Source organism: Cheilinus undulatus, linkage group 11 (genome assembly GCF_018320785.1).
Source record: "Cheilinus undulatus linkage group 11, ASM1832078v1, whole genome shotgun sequence".
Classification (NCBI taxonomy): Eukaryota; Metazoa; Chordata; class Actinopteri; order Labriformes; family Labridae; genus Cheilinus; species Cheilinus undulatus.
In genome coordinates, this window is record NC_054875.1 from 14,528,112 (window position 1) to 14,544,071 (window position 15,960).

At 39.0% G+C, this 15,960-nt stretch overlaps 1 protein-coding gene across 2 annotated transcripts in view; it reads right to left on the bottom strand.

The window, feature by feature from the left end:
- The window catches only part of soga1 (suppressor of glucose, autophagy associated 1), a 150,580-nt gene that overhangs the window by 101,281 nt on the left and 33,339 nt on the right, over positions 1–15,960 (bottom strand). For both annotated transcript variants that reach the window (XM_041798930.1, XM_041798929.1), the window contains exon 4: positions 15,778–15,927. In XM_041798930.1, coding sequence (XP_041654864.1) covers positions 15,778–15,927 — 150 coding nt within the window. The remainder of the gene's footprint in view (positions 1–15,777; positions 15,928–15,960) is intronic.

A 15,960-nucleotide genomic window follows, 5' to 3' on the forward strand; every position in this document is an offset into this window, starting at 1 on the left:
ACAGTAGGAGCACATATGTTTTAGGTATGATTGAGACCTGAAAAGTTTCCATCAACCAAATCAGATTTATTATTCTAACTGATTATCTTTCCTGCTAATTAAGAAAGTATAATTCAAAACAAGATTACCTTTATTTAATCAATTATATCATAAAAAGTCAACCAAACTCCCCCAGGGTAAACTGTAGATGTGTCTTCAAAGTGTACCACGTAGTTTCAGGGTAGGGTCAGCTGCCTGAGCACAAGCCTCATTAATGAAGAGCATATCTGAACAGAGCAGCATGTAGAGCACGAGTCAAGCATTATCGTAAAACGCAAGAAAAACAGAGAAATTTGCATCTTTTTCCCGTGTTTTCTAATTGACAGACAAGTCATGTTTTTTGCTTCCTTAAAATGTTTGGACTTCTAACTTCCTGCAGTCATCCTCAGAAGAGTCATATGACGATGCTGCAGGAAGTCAGATGTCAAGACATGTCAAGGTAATAAAAAACATTTGTCTACCAATAGGAGTGCACAGTGAAAAAAAAAACAGAGCTTGTGGTGACAGTAGAGCCTGACTGGATTAAAAAAGACATTGTCCACTAGTTGATGGATCGCTGAAGCGATCTTATGTGGAAAGAGAGAAAAAAAAAATTAATGGTCAGCAGACCTGGTTTAACCTTGTGATGAGAGGAGGAGAAAAATCAGACCCACTCCTATGTGGCGTCTCCAAGCAGTCTGTACTGAACTAAAATGGGGGGGAAAAAAACAAGGAGAGCAGCAGAAGAAGGTCAAAAGAGAATCTCAGCTTTCATTATTCACAATGGAGTTTATCCACAAAGACAAAAAACAGATAAAATAGAGCTGGGCAATTGGGAAAATTAGATTAAATTGCAATAGCTTGCTGCAATATTCACATCGCAGAAGGTGCAATATTTTTTACCTGAAATTTGTGTCAAAACACCAGTTTGAAACAAATTTCAGCAGTATACATTACATACCATGCAATCATTCTAGTGGCATATTTTAAAAATAGTGTACAAAAAAAATCCTATTTTTGTCATTTTTGTATGTTTTTTTGTTAAATATAAGAATTATATAAAATATTATCATTCCCTTTAATACAACAGTTCATATCCAATCCAAAATAAGTAAAATTATCACAATTAGATATTTTTTCACAATTGTACAGCCTAGTTTAATCTATTTAAGATTGTGTTGGCTTTAGTATAGAATGAATTTCTGCGATTCCCAATAACACGAAGTCGCATTCAGATTATTTTCCCCAAATTGTTCAGCCCTAAGATAGAATCGATTTATTGCCCAGGCCTCGGTGTGATGTCTGCATGTTTAGGAGGCAGGAAGAAGGCAGTCAAAAGGCTAATTTTGTTAGAGATGATACGATCTTTATGAATTCAAGACTGAGTAAAACTGAGTGATTCAATAATAGTGTGCGACTGTGAATCTACTGGACAACAGTGTGATCTGTGATTGAAATTATGACATAAATGGCATCATGAGTCTACTTGCTTGGTTATCAAGTAAAATGCAGAGAAAAATTAAAGTTTGAAATGTGTATTTTTTAACCTCACTGAAAACTCTGAAACTAACTGTTTCAGAAAAGTTGGCACCTCCTACCTATCCCTCCATCATTGTAGTAATAACAAATACAACCTTTAATTGGCTAAGATGGTAAAGTCTTCATGGAATAAAAAAAAAAACACATGATAAGTAGCTGACGTAGACGTACACATTAAGTTTATGAAAAGAAAATGAAAACTAAGCCTCCCAGTCTGGGGATTAATGGGTTAATTGAGGCCTTAAATATCAGCACCCTGGTTTTCCCTTCAAACCGTCACACTAACTTTACAGCTGAAATGACCTTCCATTAACCCTGAATCTCTCCTCGCTCTCTCTCCTCCACATAAACTGCATGTATGCAGCATGATTTGCACATATGCAGCAATAGACATCAAATTTTAGTACAGGCACAGACATTAACTCAAACTTAAAAATAACCTGCCTGTGTGAGAGAACGCCCAGTCGATGCTTTTAAATGTCCTAATACACAGTCAAAAACATCACACACTCGCAAACACACACTGCAGACCCCGGCTAATTTGACCCACATCCCTCTACTCTGAACAATAGGCAGCACTTCCTGAAGGTCAGAAATAACAGGGAACAGCTTCCTTAGGCACTAATAGAAGAATGAGAGAGGGAGAAGTGCTACATCCAAAATCACTGCCTTGTTCTCTTATTTACTTTCCCCTCAACAGTAATTCTACAGAGATTATGAAGAATACTTACACTTTTTTGGAACACTTGGCATGATTTTCACATTCATCAAAAGTGCAGAAAAAAGTGGAATTACTATGAAAAAGTGAGCATTTTAAAGGAAAAGAGCTCAAAGTTTTCTTCCCCAAAGCCACATGCTGTTTACCTATGGCACTCAGAATATCTGCAATGAAGGAAAAGATAGAAACAAGGTAAAGAAATACAGCCTTACACACTATCCAGTAATGTTATCAGGCTGCTCAGCCAGTAAAGATTTAGTTCTAAATGATTAGGAAAGTGTTGAATGGACCAGTGCACGTCTTTCCTGACTAGATGGAATTGTTTACCTGCAAAATATCAACTTTTCAATGAACAAAGAGGGATTTTAATGGTCATTATGTACGACAATTTTCTCACCCTCAGTAAGAAAGGGTGTGTGGCAAACCAGTGTCAATAAGGTATAATCTGCTACTGCATGGATTGTAGTGACATTGCCCCTACACTGGTTTTTACACATACTGTACATTTGGCTGTTGTGCAAATTCAAGGCCTCATGGATGAAACATTTCTTAGTCTACAAGCTACTCACCGGCCAAAAGCTTTTTAAAGCCCAAGATGGTTCAGAGGAAAGGGTCAAAGAAGCGTCTGTAAATACTGTAACTCCACATGCATATCACTGCAAAACAACAACTGTATTCTTTAACTAATTTTAACACTTAATTTAATTAGAAAAAAAAATTGTGAAAAACGGAGATATGAGGTTATGGCCCAACGTCAGCGATATATAGCTCTAATCAGTAATAAAGATGTGTTATTTTGGACAATGTCTTCATTGTAAAAGTCCCTTGTTATTTTGTTGGTTGAACTCACAGTCATATCAGGAAAGTAGGCTTTTTGAATTGCAAAAAAACACAACTAAAAGTGGCTAAGGTTGTCCTTATTTTAGGAGAGTTTTATCTAAAATGTCCTTTTTATATTGATTTACAGAATGTGTGTATACTTATGATATGGTATATGTATTTTTTGTATCGTCATACACATAGTTTTATGGGATTTTATGTTACTGAAAGTTCCTTATTTTGTTCACTGTATACTCAGAGGCCCAACTAGCAATAAGAGTTTGAAATTAATGATATCCAGAAACTTTTTATGCTTCACATCTGTTTCACGCCTTGCCTTTAAACTGTGCAAATTTGTCCCATCCCTTAATGTAATATAAATTAAATTTAATCCAACATCTCTAACGATGGAAAAACACTTCATGGTCCTGAAAAAGTTTGACAAATGCTAAAGAGGTAAGTTGGGCTGGCTTAAGGGTTATGGATATGAAATGAGAACAGTGCATCTGTGAAAGTAAAGAAATTCTTTCTTGAGTGGCAGGAAAAGTCCACCTGGTCAAATATAAACCCACTGAAAAATACACCATTTTATTGCAGAAATGTGTGTGTTTTTTTTAAAGATTTATTTAAGGAAATAGTATTGTGAATTGAGTTGCTTACAGCCTCATTAAAAAAGGAATTTGGTCATTATTTTAACTCATAAGGATGAGTTACACATAATAAAGCGCAAGGATGGCAAGACTGCAAGCCAGGAGGACATCCAGCAAAATGGCAGATATAAAATTAGCTGGCCCCGGTTTTATAAGTCAGCTAACTATTTATCCATCATTTTTTATAAATGTGAGCCAAAAATCCCAGTCAAATCTTTAAAAAGTAATGAAGCCTCCCACCACTAGTAGCTGCTGTAGCTTCAGTTGACAGATCTTCCCTCCAGCACTTTGCTGAACGTAAACAAAAGAAGCTTAGTGGTAGCTTAGCATTTAGCATGTCATAAGACAAGCGGTATGGAAGCATTTGAACAAGAAAATGTCAATAAAACTGTATATAGGCTGTTAAACTTTATACTTACGTATAACTGAAGTGATGAGTAACCACATGGGCATGCTTTTTATCTGCAAAGAGGAAAGAGGGCTGGCAGAGATAACTGCTAAATTTAGACACACTCGAACCAGCACACCAGCCCTGAACCATATACCCACAGACACAGAGGCTCTGTGATAAATTTGACTATTTTCTGCACATTTTCTCCACTTTAGGCTAATCGATTAAATGCAATTCAAATGTTCATTAAGTTGAATAAGAAAATAGTGGACTGGAACATCCTTAGTATACCTGTTTGTCAGGAGGCTTGTTACCTGCCACAACCTTACCTCTTTGCCTGAAGGCCCCTAATATGACGACCACCATTAATGGGATTCAAAAGTCCCCTTGACAAACAAATATTGGTGACATCAATAAGTTTTTGACCACGTTTATATATAGCTGATGTTATTAGTTTGGTTAGATTTGTTCCTTAATAATGATTTTTCGAGGTGTGAGCAGTGTTTCTTCTTAGTCTGGCTCTTTTCAGTTTCTAATACAAGCTAGTAAAGCGTGTTCCTGTCAGATGCATTATGGGAAGAGTGTGATAAAGTGAAAGAGACTGAGAACATAAAAATGTCCATTTTATATATGCACAAGTGCCCAAGCTGACAAAGTGACCTTTGCAGTCTGAATAAACAAACCTAAACACACACACTTTCAAACACACACAGGCAAGGAGACAAAGAAACCTCTTCAATGACCTTCAGGGAAACCTGGAAATTATGCAGAGAAGCACGGAGAGAGAGAGGGAGCGTGTAATGTGTGTACCTGTTAGGAAAAAAAGACCAGGCTGGCTGAATTAGAAAAAAAGGTAGAAAATAGAAAACGAAATAAAAGGAGAGACATAATGAGAAAAGCGCATCAGTGAGTGGCACGCTGCATTTTCTCTCCACCCTCCAGTCACCAAGGTTTTTTTTTTTTCCAATTAAAGCTGTTATCGCCCTCACTGCCAGCTCTCCTACCAAGACCCACATGGTAGTCATTTTCTCCACTATAACGCCTCTTTTTCCTCTTCCTCCATCAGAACTATGCTTAATTATGTTTATCTCTGTTCGTTTTTTCCTCCTTTTCTCTTCACTCATAATAAAACTTGGTTGTAAAACCAACCAACAGACCATGAGGCTTTTTATCCTTCCATTTCACCTCCGTCCATCTGTCTGTCTCCTCTGTTTCATCTCTCAAGCTCTCTGCTGTTCCTCTGTGTTTGGTAACCTTGAGGCAGTATGGACACAGCAGGAATAAAAAGCCTTTCGGCTTTTTTCTACTGCAGTCTCTGAATAAAAGGTTACCAGTGCTCCACCAACAAGCACCGCTGCAGCATTAAGAACAAGTGATCAATTTATTGTCTTTTTCTTAGTGAGAACCCCTGAAAGTAAGCTCAAGCAACCCTTTCATAGTAAAAGTAGAGTGTTACTAATTTTGTCATTAGCAAAGAGGATGAAAAGTTGTTGAAAAAAACATAAGTCAGTGCAGGCTGTGCACATCACGTTGTCTGTGCAGCATGCTAGTGGATCAGCAGCATCTGCAGTCTGTCTTCCAGGTCGATACAAGATGTGTTCAGGCACAGAATTAGGAGTAGGTCACCAAGCTTTTTATTTCAAAGTAGCCAAACAGTTTTCTGTAGTGAAGCAAATATAGCAGGGAAGAAATGTTGATGTTTTGCTTGAGATGAAGCAGCCTATAAGTGAACTGAAAGAAGCCAGTTTGAGCACAGCAAATCCGCTGCTGGCATTTTCTTCTGTGTACTCTCTACCATCTCTGGTACACCAATGCAAAGTGTGGTAGAAGCCTGAATTAATGTATTCAAAATGTCAGGTCTGCAAAATAAAACTGAAGCACTTCATGAAAGATCCACATGTCTGAGTTCATGTCACCTGGATTTGGAGTAAGAAGAACAGGCACACTGATGTACATGACATCAGTTTACCAATCTGACAGCCTATTAATCTAGTGTTAAGCTCCGCCCCTTTAGCTTATTCAGATAAACAATTGACCAAGTTCAATGATGATTTTCAGTTAGGTGGGCTTTGAATACAACCTCTCACAACAGTCAAAGAACAAAAATACTAAGTTGAACAGATAACATGGAAACCAAGCGTTATGAAGCTGAAGTTTGCCATAATATTGAGGCTCCAGCTGCAGACTGCACATTTCTGACAGCCACACTCACATACCGTTCATCTGAGACATCAGATATCTCAGAAAGGAAATGCCGTAATTTGCCGGTAAAACGTACATTTTTTTTTCCTTTAACTTTATAAATAAATAAAGTCTGGCTGTTACATCCATGAAAAAAAAACATATTACAAACACTACAGACTAAGAAACAGGTCAGAGTTATAATCCAGGATTGAATTATGCATAGATCCGCTTTCAAAGCAGTTACGTTAACAGTGGCTCACTTTAGCTTTGCTAGCTTTGGATAAAGTTAACATAGCTACACTAACTACGTAATTAGCATTACTACATAAGCAGATGTAGCTAAGTTAGCTTTAGCAAAATGAGCTTAACAAACGTAGCTAAAACTAACTTAGCTATGCCAATAACATAGCTGTTTGGTGAGCTTGGCTTTAGCTCCATTAGCTTCAAAGCTCTGTAAGCACCATAGCTCTTTGCTGCATAGCTTATGCAGCTAACGGAGCTATGTAAGCTATGCTTTTTTCTTGTAAGCAGACTGTTTACTCACTTGGTTAAACATTTTGTAATCAGCTTTTGCAGGTAAGGTTTTTAACTTTTGGTATCCTACCCCTTACCTTAACCCTTACCCTAGCCCTGAAACACAAGTTTAATCTGTGGCTGCTGCAGGACTGTCTTGATAAAATTAGCTGCATTTAGCTAACTTGCTCTAACATTACATAGCGATGTTTGCTGTAAGGTGATGTAATACATGATGGTACCTGCATGATGTATGATATATACTTGTCACTTTGCAGCAAACTTTGCTCCCACTATGTTGCCTTTCTTGCAAATGTTATCCTTGTTGATGGTCTTTATGTTGAGATGACTGTGTAGTCTGCCACATCGCTTAATCCAAAAGATACATTTTTGTGTTTCAGGTTTAGGGAACATACTCCATTCTCTAGCCTCTAAGGATACCTCATAGTGCTGCCTTTACCCCGTGCACATCACTTGACCATTTATCTTGGTTGTAACAGTATAAGTTTCAGTAAACTACAGGAAAATTACACATTTAAATCTTCTTCGATTGAGGTCTATAAGCCAGATGCCAAAGTGCATTGTGTAGCTGCAAGAAGTGTAGTAGGCATTTTGAATGGACAGAAAATAAAAATATCCAAACTATATGAACACTGCTCTTACAACATTCTTCAAAATGAAGGCTTTTGATTTCTAACATATTTAACTTTTTCCTGTTTCTGAAAAAATACTAATTTAGCGTCTTAATCAAGCTCAGTAAATCTGTTTTAATTTAAGTATTATTCAAGTTAAGTATGCATTTATGTTATCTTGATTTTAGGTTTTCCTCTGTGTATTAACATCATTGCAATCAGCTGCTAAAATTGTACAAAAACTTTCATTACATTTTCTTGAACACTTCTTTGTGGTGTTAAATGCCCCATAATATTTTTCAGCTGCTTATTGTTAATCAGGCTGGAGTGGATCCTTAAATAAGCAACTTCTTGTCATGAAAAAGGGAATTTATTTTGAATCGAGAATGGGTCTGAATTGGAAAATTAAAATTGAGTCGAATCATGACCTTGAGAACTGAGAGATACTCTAAAATTTGCACAGCTACAAAAAATTATCTGTCTTCAAACTTTAGTGACATGTACAAGCAAAAAAGTTTAACACTTTCTATGTAGACACAATGTAAGTGAGCCAATCCTGTTATTTTATTTACATGTTGGCAGTGTTGGCTGTCTCTGAAGCTATTTCCTGGTAAATGATATCAAACTGTGCTATCTTAACACATTGGCTGCTTGAATATCTTTATATTTAGCACACTGTTGGACACAGACATCCATAGATTTGCACACATATCTCTATAATGTTTACAGCCATGTGGGTGAAGTGACAATCTATGCAGTGAAGTGGAATAGGGAAAGGTTCCCACTCATGTTTTTTCCATGTCTTGTTCTCCTTTTTGTTCTTCCCTGTTCCATTCCTCTCAAACCTACTCAACTTTGTCCTCGCTGCCTCTGTCGCTCCCTCTGTTCATCTCTTTCTCTCCATTTATCATCACCTTCCATTCTCTCCCTCTCTCCTGCTGCTCCCATAGAGACGCGAGGAATGCTGATGCAGGGATTTCTTAATCCCGTCTCCCTCCTCTCTTTCAAAATCTCTCTCTGACCGCCTCCTCCTGTCCTCCCCCTCTCCTCACTCCCTCCCTCCTCCACTCAAAAGCCCTTACTCCCTCTCTCGCTCAAACCTCTTCATTTGTCTCGCCTCCTCTCATCTCTCCTCCTCCTCTGCTGCAGTCTCTTCTTCCCCTCTCTGAAACAATCGATACAATCCAGCTGTTTGACCTTTGAATGGGGCAAGGTCACATGTGATGGAGGGGAGGGGGTTAAGTTACAGAGAAATGGTTAGGATGTACAGCATGGGAGAAATGTACTCTCTGGTGGGTTAGACATAGAGTAGGATGGATGAGGTGCATCTTCTCCAGGTGTTTTGTCACCAGGGAGGAACTGACTGGAGGGATGAAAGACTGCGGGATGTTCAGGGAGAGAAAGAGGCAGAATTTTATTTTTAGCTGATTTAAGGAGAGGTGGATGAGTTTAAGCAGTGGCATTTGAACAAAACCTTACTTTGCTGCTTTTGACACATTTTGTCAGCATAATTAAATAGGAAGCTTCAGTGTAGTTTTACTGATGCTTCTATTTATTCTGCATCCATAGATTTGTTTCTTTTTCCATTGCATGTGGCATTTTGAATATTTTTGTGTGTTCATGTTATGTTGTGTCAAGATTTTTAAATATTTGAATTGTCATTCATTTAAATGAAAAAAAAAAACATGCTACTACAGGCTGTAACCAGCTGAGGGGAAGATTTTTTTAAGCAGATTGTTTTTGCAGGTTCTGAACTCATTTTTAAATTCATCTTGTGCTTTAAATTAGATAGCTGCATTAGGAGCTCAATGCAAATCCTGTAGGAACAGAAGGCTTTCCTGTCACCACAGGCAGGTAACCTTGCAAAGCCCATTGATGGGCCAGATTCCATGTCTGTCATCAATGAGCTTCAGCCTGCAAAGCTCCAGTCTAAAACAATCATGTCAGGTCTGAGAATGGACCGGACCAATCAGCATGATTTAGGGAGAATGAGGCGGGGCTACGGGGGGAGTTAAATTATACAACAAGTTTATAAACAACGGCTGATTTTACTCTTCTCCTGACTGCTTTAATGAGTTTTATCCACCGTTCGTGAGCTCACGTTACCAAGCACATATAGGGTTATTATTAATCATCATGATTTCTCATCACTGATCTACACCCGGAAAGAAGAATAAAAATATTTAAACGTACATCTTCATGGAATACATTATAGCCAGCATTGCACTTTTTACAGCTCGGCTTTAGAGAAGACCATACCGTAGTTCTACTGCTGAGCCAAACCATGGTGTGTGAGCACCTATGCACCAGTATGTGCACATCTGTTGTTTTCAAAACTGGCCGAAGATCATTGACAAGAGTTCTCTTATCCCTTTAAAGCATCTTCACACACAGACAGTGGTGCTGCTGTTGGAAATGGACACACACTATCAACGCATTTTTATAAACTTGCGCTCATTACACAGAATCATCTTCATGACGGTAATTAAACAATACTGTGGCTATTTTTTAATACCTCCGTATATAGTATTACAATATCACCGCCCCCATTTCCCTTAACACATGACAATGATTTAATATTTACTGTAGGTGGATTCGGAAAACAAATGAGACTTTGTAAAAGCTAATTGGTTGATTCACAGGACTGCATGACTTTATGCCTGCAAAAACTCTCCAACTGAGTTTAAAAGTAGGGATGTTCCCATACCATTTTTCCTTCCCGATATGATACCGATACCAAGGTGATGGGTATCGGCCGATACCAAGTACTGATCTGATACCAGCATGAACTTTCTGAACTGTGCAGACTAGCAAATTATTTTAGACCTATATTTGACTCAGAATATGGCTCAACAAATTGAATCATAATGTACAGCACTGTGACTCAAAAGTTGTTTTTCTGCTGATTATTAAATTTTACTCCTAAATATTAAAATAACTATATAGGGGGCTGCATCACAGGCTCTCTCTCTCTCTTATGCTCTACTCAGGCACCATGACGCGATTATGGAACAGCCTGCAACTGGTTGACAGACCCAAACAAATATGACGGTTAGCATTCGAGTTAGCATTCGAGCTAGCAGTATTAAATGATTGTAATTCAATTAAAGTGGATAAAAAGACGTTCAATATTGGATTTAGTGGTGTGGATTTAATCATTTAAGTCCCCAAAAGTCACACAAGTTCCAGGCTCGCTGAAAATGCTGTTGCAAAGGATATAAAGGCATCAATAGTGTCAATGGGAGGACACTACTGCTAGCGTCAGGAGGAAAAACAAGTAAGAGGCAGCAATATATGGTTCATGTTATTTAACTTTTTAACTTTTTATTTAACTGTGTCACTTTTTGTTGTGTATGGCAGCACCGGTCTGGAAGGCATTTTAACGATCAAATTCAGAGGAAAAACTGTGACGCAGCCACTAATCTTTTCTGCTCCAATGTGTCCTCTGTTTCTTCTATGCTGCTCTGAAAACGGTAGCCCCTGCATGATGTGCTTTCTGGCAGTGAAGAACGATTTCCAGTTTGGCTAAACAAAGCCAAGCTAAATATAAAGCTAAACCAAACAGCATCAGATCAGTGCATAAACTTCAGTACTCACCGATACCAATACCTGCATTTTAAGCAGTATCAGATGTATTTCCAATACTGATATTGGAATCAGATCAACCCTATTTAAAAGTCATCTAAATCACTAAACACGCACAGATGGTTAAATTCACCCCTCACTGTGCTACAAAGCACAGAGTGTCAGAAAACAGAGCTGCACTGGTGGACATGCAAAGTAGGAGTTTTGTGACAGACTGTGGGAGCAGGTAGTAATGGTCATCCAGTAATGGATGTAATGGAGATCCAGGGGTGCAGGATTAAGAAAACATTGTCATTTTCTCTACTGTAGAGTTTATAATGTGCAGCTGTGCCTTATTTTGTTTGTTTTTGTATTGTTGGATTGGTTAAGAGATATTGGCCGCCATTATTTTAAAGGTTACATATTTATCTTTTAAAAAATCAACAAGGGAGTGTGGAACTTTAGCTCTGAGTGGAGATCTTCTGGGACCCAAACCTCTGGGCTATGGCCTTGGAGTATTATCTCCTCTATAAAATATTTATATTTTTCCATTATTTTTACCGGTACCTGGTTTTAAAGCTGTACATATGTGAGTGACTGTAACACATCTGAAAGCTTTTTGCTCACTGCCATTAGATAAAAAAGCAGAAGAAGAAAGCATCCGCGCCAGGTGACACGCCTGATGCATTAGACTAAATGCCAAAGAAAATATCTCAGGATCTGTGATTTGATAAATAGATACCAAGGACAGACAGTGTATGCATGCTATGCTACATATTTATGTTGTTCAAGCCAGCATGTCCTTATGGGCCCCACATGGATTACATGTGTGCTGTAGTATGGGTCCCATGTGGGTTTGTCTGTGGGTTCCATGGTGGCCCCAACTGTGATTACCCATGTTAACTGCATGTGTAGATCAGCCCATATGAGTCCCATAGAGGTCCCATGTCAAGACTTCCAAGACAGATCCTACAGGTAGCGAGCATTGGCAATTGCAAGGATCTCTAGATGGGATGGAACCCACATGTGGCCCACACGGACATGCTGGCTGGGTTCTGGGTTGAAGCCTGTTGTGGTAACTGTGGAGTAGTGCAGAATGCCTAGTCCAGATCAATTTGTCCTTGCTTGTATACACCTATACAAGCAAGGACAAATTGATCACTTGGAGTTTGATATACACTTTTTTACCCATAAACTCTCTGTGAAGAAAAGATGAGACACTGATACTTCAGTTTGTCTGTGATAACTGGAGCAGTGTCTCTTTCTGTTTCTGTGCATAAAGGATTAACAGAGTTATCTTTGCAGAGACGAATCCCTCTCCAGTCACTATCGATGGCCTGCAGCAACACAACAAAGGTCTAGCCTGTAACCCACACAGAACAGCTCTGCTCTGTAAAGCCTGCAGTCGCCACTGGAACACAATCAATAATTCAGGAGCCTCCTCTTCACCTGTGAATCAGAAAAAAGCCCCCATCGTCTGTGTCTTCTTCTGTCACTGGTTGAAAGCCTTTTGTCCACTTTGTTTAACCCTTTAACACACATTTCTTTAGTGTGTTTCTCCCTGTAGCATTCCTACGCGAAGGTCCGATTCCCTTGTTTCTTATCTCTTGTCCTTTATTTCTTCCATTTGGTTCATGCCTAAACCCTCTGGTGTGTATTTTATAAAAGATGAGACTCAGATGAGTGAGGGATTCCTGTCAGTACAATCACACACACAAGCACAGAATCATATCACATATGTGAAGAATTCCATTCTGCACATATTCACATTCCTAGTCAGCATAACTTGGCCCAACAGACACAAACACAGCTCATGAAAGCATGCAAGTCAGACTGTTAGCAAACAACTGGAGAAATTCTCAGTGAGACAGCCAGCTGGTCAGTCGACTGTGTGTCACATTTGTGATCTCATTCAACACTTTGGTACTTCTAACATCCAATGTCTTGATTTAGGGCGGCACAATGAATCACAATTTGATCAGCACTGCAAAAGCACATTGCAATCAGCCTCATTCACCCTGTGCACAGTTTGCATTTACGATGAGTTTTGGGCATTCAGGCACACTTAACTATTATGCATTAACAATATGTCCTCTGATATCAGAACCTACTTGCCTGGCTCTTATGCAAACAACCATTCATTAATCATTTCTGTGGCTGTCTTACCATGGCTTTGCATCCCAGCATGCTGTGTGCAGTGAATCCACTAGACATACGAATGAAAAGTGGTGAATTAGCCATGAGCTAAGAGGCTAGCAGTACCTCTCTAACAGCTTTTCCCCCTCATGCTGTCACAAAGTTCTTATGAAGAACACACCAATATACTATGCAGCAAATAAACCTTGTTTGAAACTGGACAACCAGATTCAAAATGATAAGTTACGAGGGATTTGTGATGTGCTGTTTGCTGATAAGCTGGTTTTGTAAACGACAGGAGCCAGCTCCTATTTTAGAATCATTTTCTGTTTTTTTTTCCATTTGTGCTGTTTCAACATGCCAGAAGGGAAGTTTTGTTTTGTTTTTCATTGCTTGGAAATATTTTACAGTCATCTGGGAAATCTCCCATACAAAGTGTTTGGGAAGGGCAGGATTTTCAAAAGATTCTCAGAAGGTGATTGGACGAATGTTCTGTCTGTCACATTCAATACGGTTCAATTAAGACAAAATAAGGTAGTGGGGCATGCATAGCTGTGGTTGAAACCTGAGCTCTACAGGGTGGCACTGCTGTATGTAGACTTCATCTGTAAAATTCCAAGAAAGCAAGTTTAGCAAGTTGGGAGACGTGCAAAAAAATCTTCTCTGCCAAGAAAGCTTTTAATGTGGCTCTTCACTCCTGTTTAATTAAGAAATGTGGTCCAGTTCTGATTTAACTGCTACTATACTATAGCTACATCCATGCTTATTGCTACCATGGCGGTAGCAATGTAAACTCCGGCAAACTCAACCCATAACAATAGCAAACTCGGTGTCAAAGCAGGCTGGGAAACGGATGAAAAAAATCTTTTCTGCCATGAAATCTTTCAGTGTTACTCTTATTTCATACAGAAGCATGGTCCAGTTCTGATAAACCTGCTGCTATACTTGGCTATATCCAAACTAATAGCAGCACTGGCAGCAGCCATTGCCATTGGATTTCCGTAGTTCCTGCCTTATCCTTAAATGATGCTGATTGCCCATTTTTTGTTACTTAGAAATGCTGTTGATTGGAGCTTTTCAAGATGGATTTGCCTGATGACAGACTGGCAAATCTATCTACTCTGCAAGGTTAATAAAAAATGCAACACTACTAAATGAAGAGTCATTTGGGAGCCAAAATACCAACATTGATCAACAAGGAAGTGAAGTATTTGTTGTCACCTTTAATTCAATTTAAGTTTGATGTCCAATCATAGTTGATGACCAATAAATATCAAAGGGTAGATTAAATTTAATACAAGAACCACATAACTATGTATGATTGCAAACAAGACTGAGGCATTACTGATGCTGCAGAATTTGATAAAAGAATTGATAGAATACTTTGATAATCAATATTTTGTTAGTTTTGTTTCAGCAATATTATGAAATAGTTTCTGTTATCAGCTTCTTAAATCAAAGGTTTTTATTTTTTGGTCTTGGGTTTTAAACCTAAAAAGGAATTTTACACTCCCAATTTGGCTCCCTGAGACCGTGAAAAGTATCTTCACAGCTTTCTCATGCTTTAATTTCTCCACTCACAGTTGCCTTCTGCAAATGAACTGCGTCATGCCCATCTACTTCCATAAAGGCAACATCTGGAAACATTAAGCATCTCAAGAAAACCTCAAGCAGCAAACTGGCAACTGTATGTAGAGAATAGACAGTCCAACCATGCCAGAGAGGACAAACCAAGATCCCATGCCAGCTATCCAACCATCCATCAAACCCTGACCTACATCAGGGGCCCGGTCCTGGACCAAGGCCTTGACCATTAGACACAGAAGAACAGAAAGCATGAGCAGAAGCTTTAAATGAGAGAGAGATGGTTGGAAAGCCATGCTATTTCATGCATTTCCCTTAGATGAGACGGCTCGGAAGCCCTACAGGAAGCAGAGTGGAGGTCAATCTTACTAAACTTGGAGCAAATATGGATGCAACATCAAATTACTTTTTATTTATTTTCCCTTTCAAAGGAGTGCAACGCCAACTCAGGTTTGTTTGTTTTCACTTCAGCTGGCCCTGAGATCAAATTGTATTTCTGCTTTTTTAATGGCAGAGCTTTATTGGCTACACTTGGCAAAGCACAAAAGTCTCTAGAGCTGCACTTGAGTGGCAGGGAGGAAGTCGACACTAGATGAGAGCGGAGACGGCTCTCCTGAGGCTCCACTGAGCTCAGTAAACATTGTTTTCTACAAAGAGCTGAAAGGACTACAAGCTCAATAAGGACTTGTCCGAACCTTACAATTTAAATGAGACTGCCTCTTTGGTTAAAAGTCAGATCATTAGGACAGTTGTTATCTTTTTCAACAGGGAAATGTGGATCAAAAGGAAACTCGTGTATGAGACAACTGCTGCAGCTAAAATGACACAAGCTGTCTTTTTTAAGTTAATAATGCAACTAAGCTATCTTCATGTCAAACTAAAAATGGGAATAATTTACAATTCATAAGCAGAAAAGCTAACAAGCAGCATTAATCCAGTCTAGTGAACCACCAGACTTCCGCTCAGAGGTTTAGTATGGCCTTTCCTAGTTTTGCTCAGTACAGCAAGGTCATGATATTTCCATCTTACCTTGTCGATCTCCTGCTGCAGGACCTGTTTGGCGACCTCCAGGTCCTGCAGTCTGACCCTCAGCTCCTCGTTCTCTTGATCCAGACGACTCCGCTTCTTCTCCACGCTGTCCAGCTGGCTGTGCAGACGGATTGATACGTCCTTTGCCACCTGGAAGGTTGAGGAGGAAAGGATGGAAGAAAA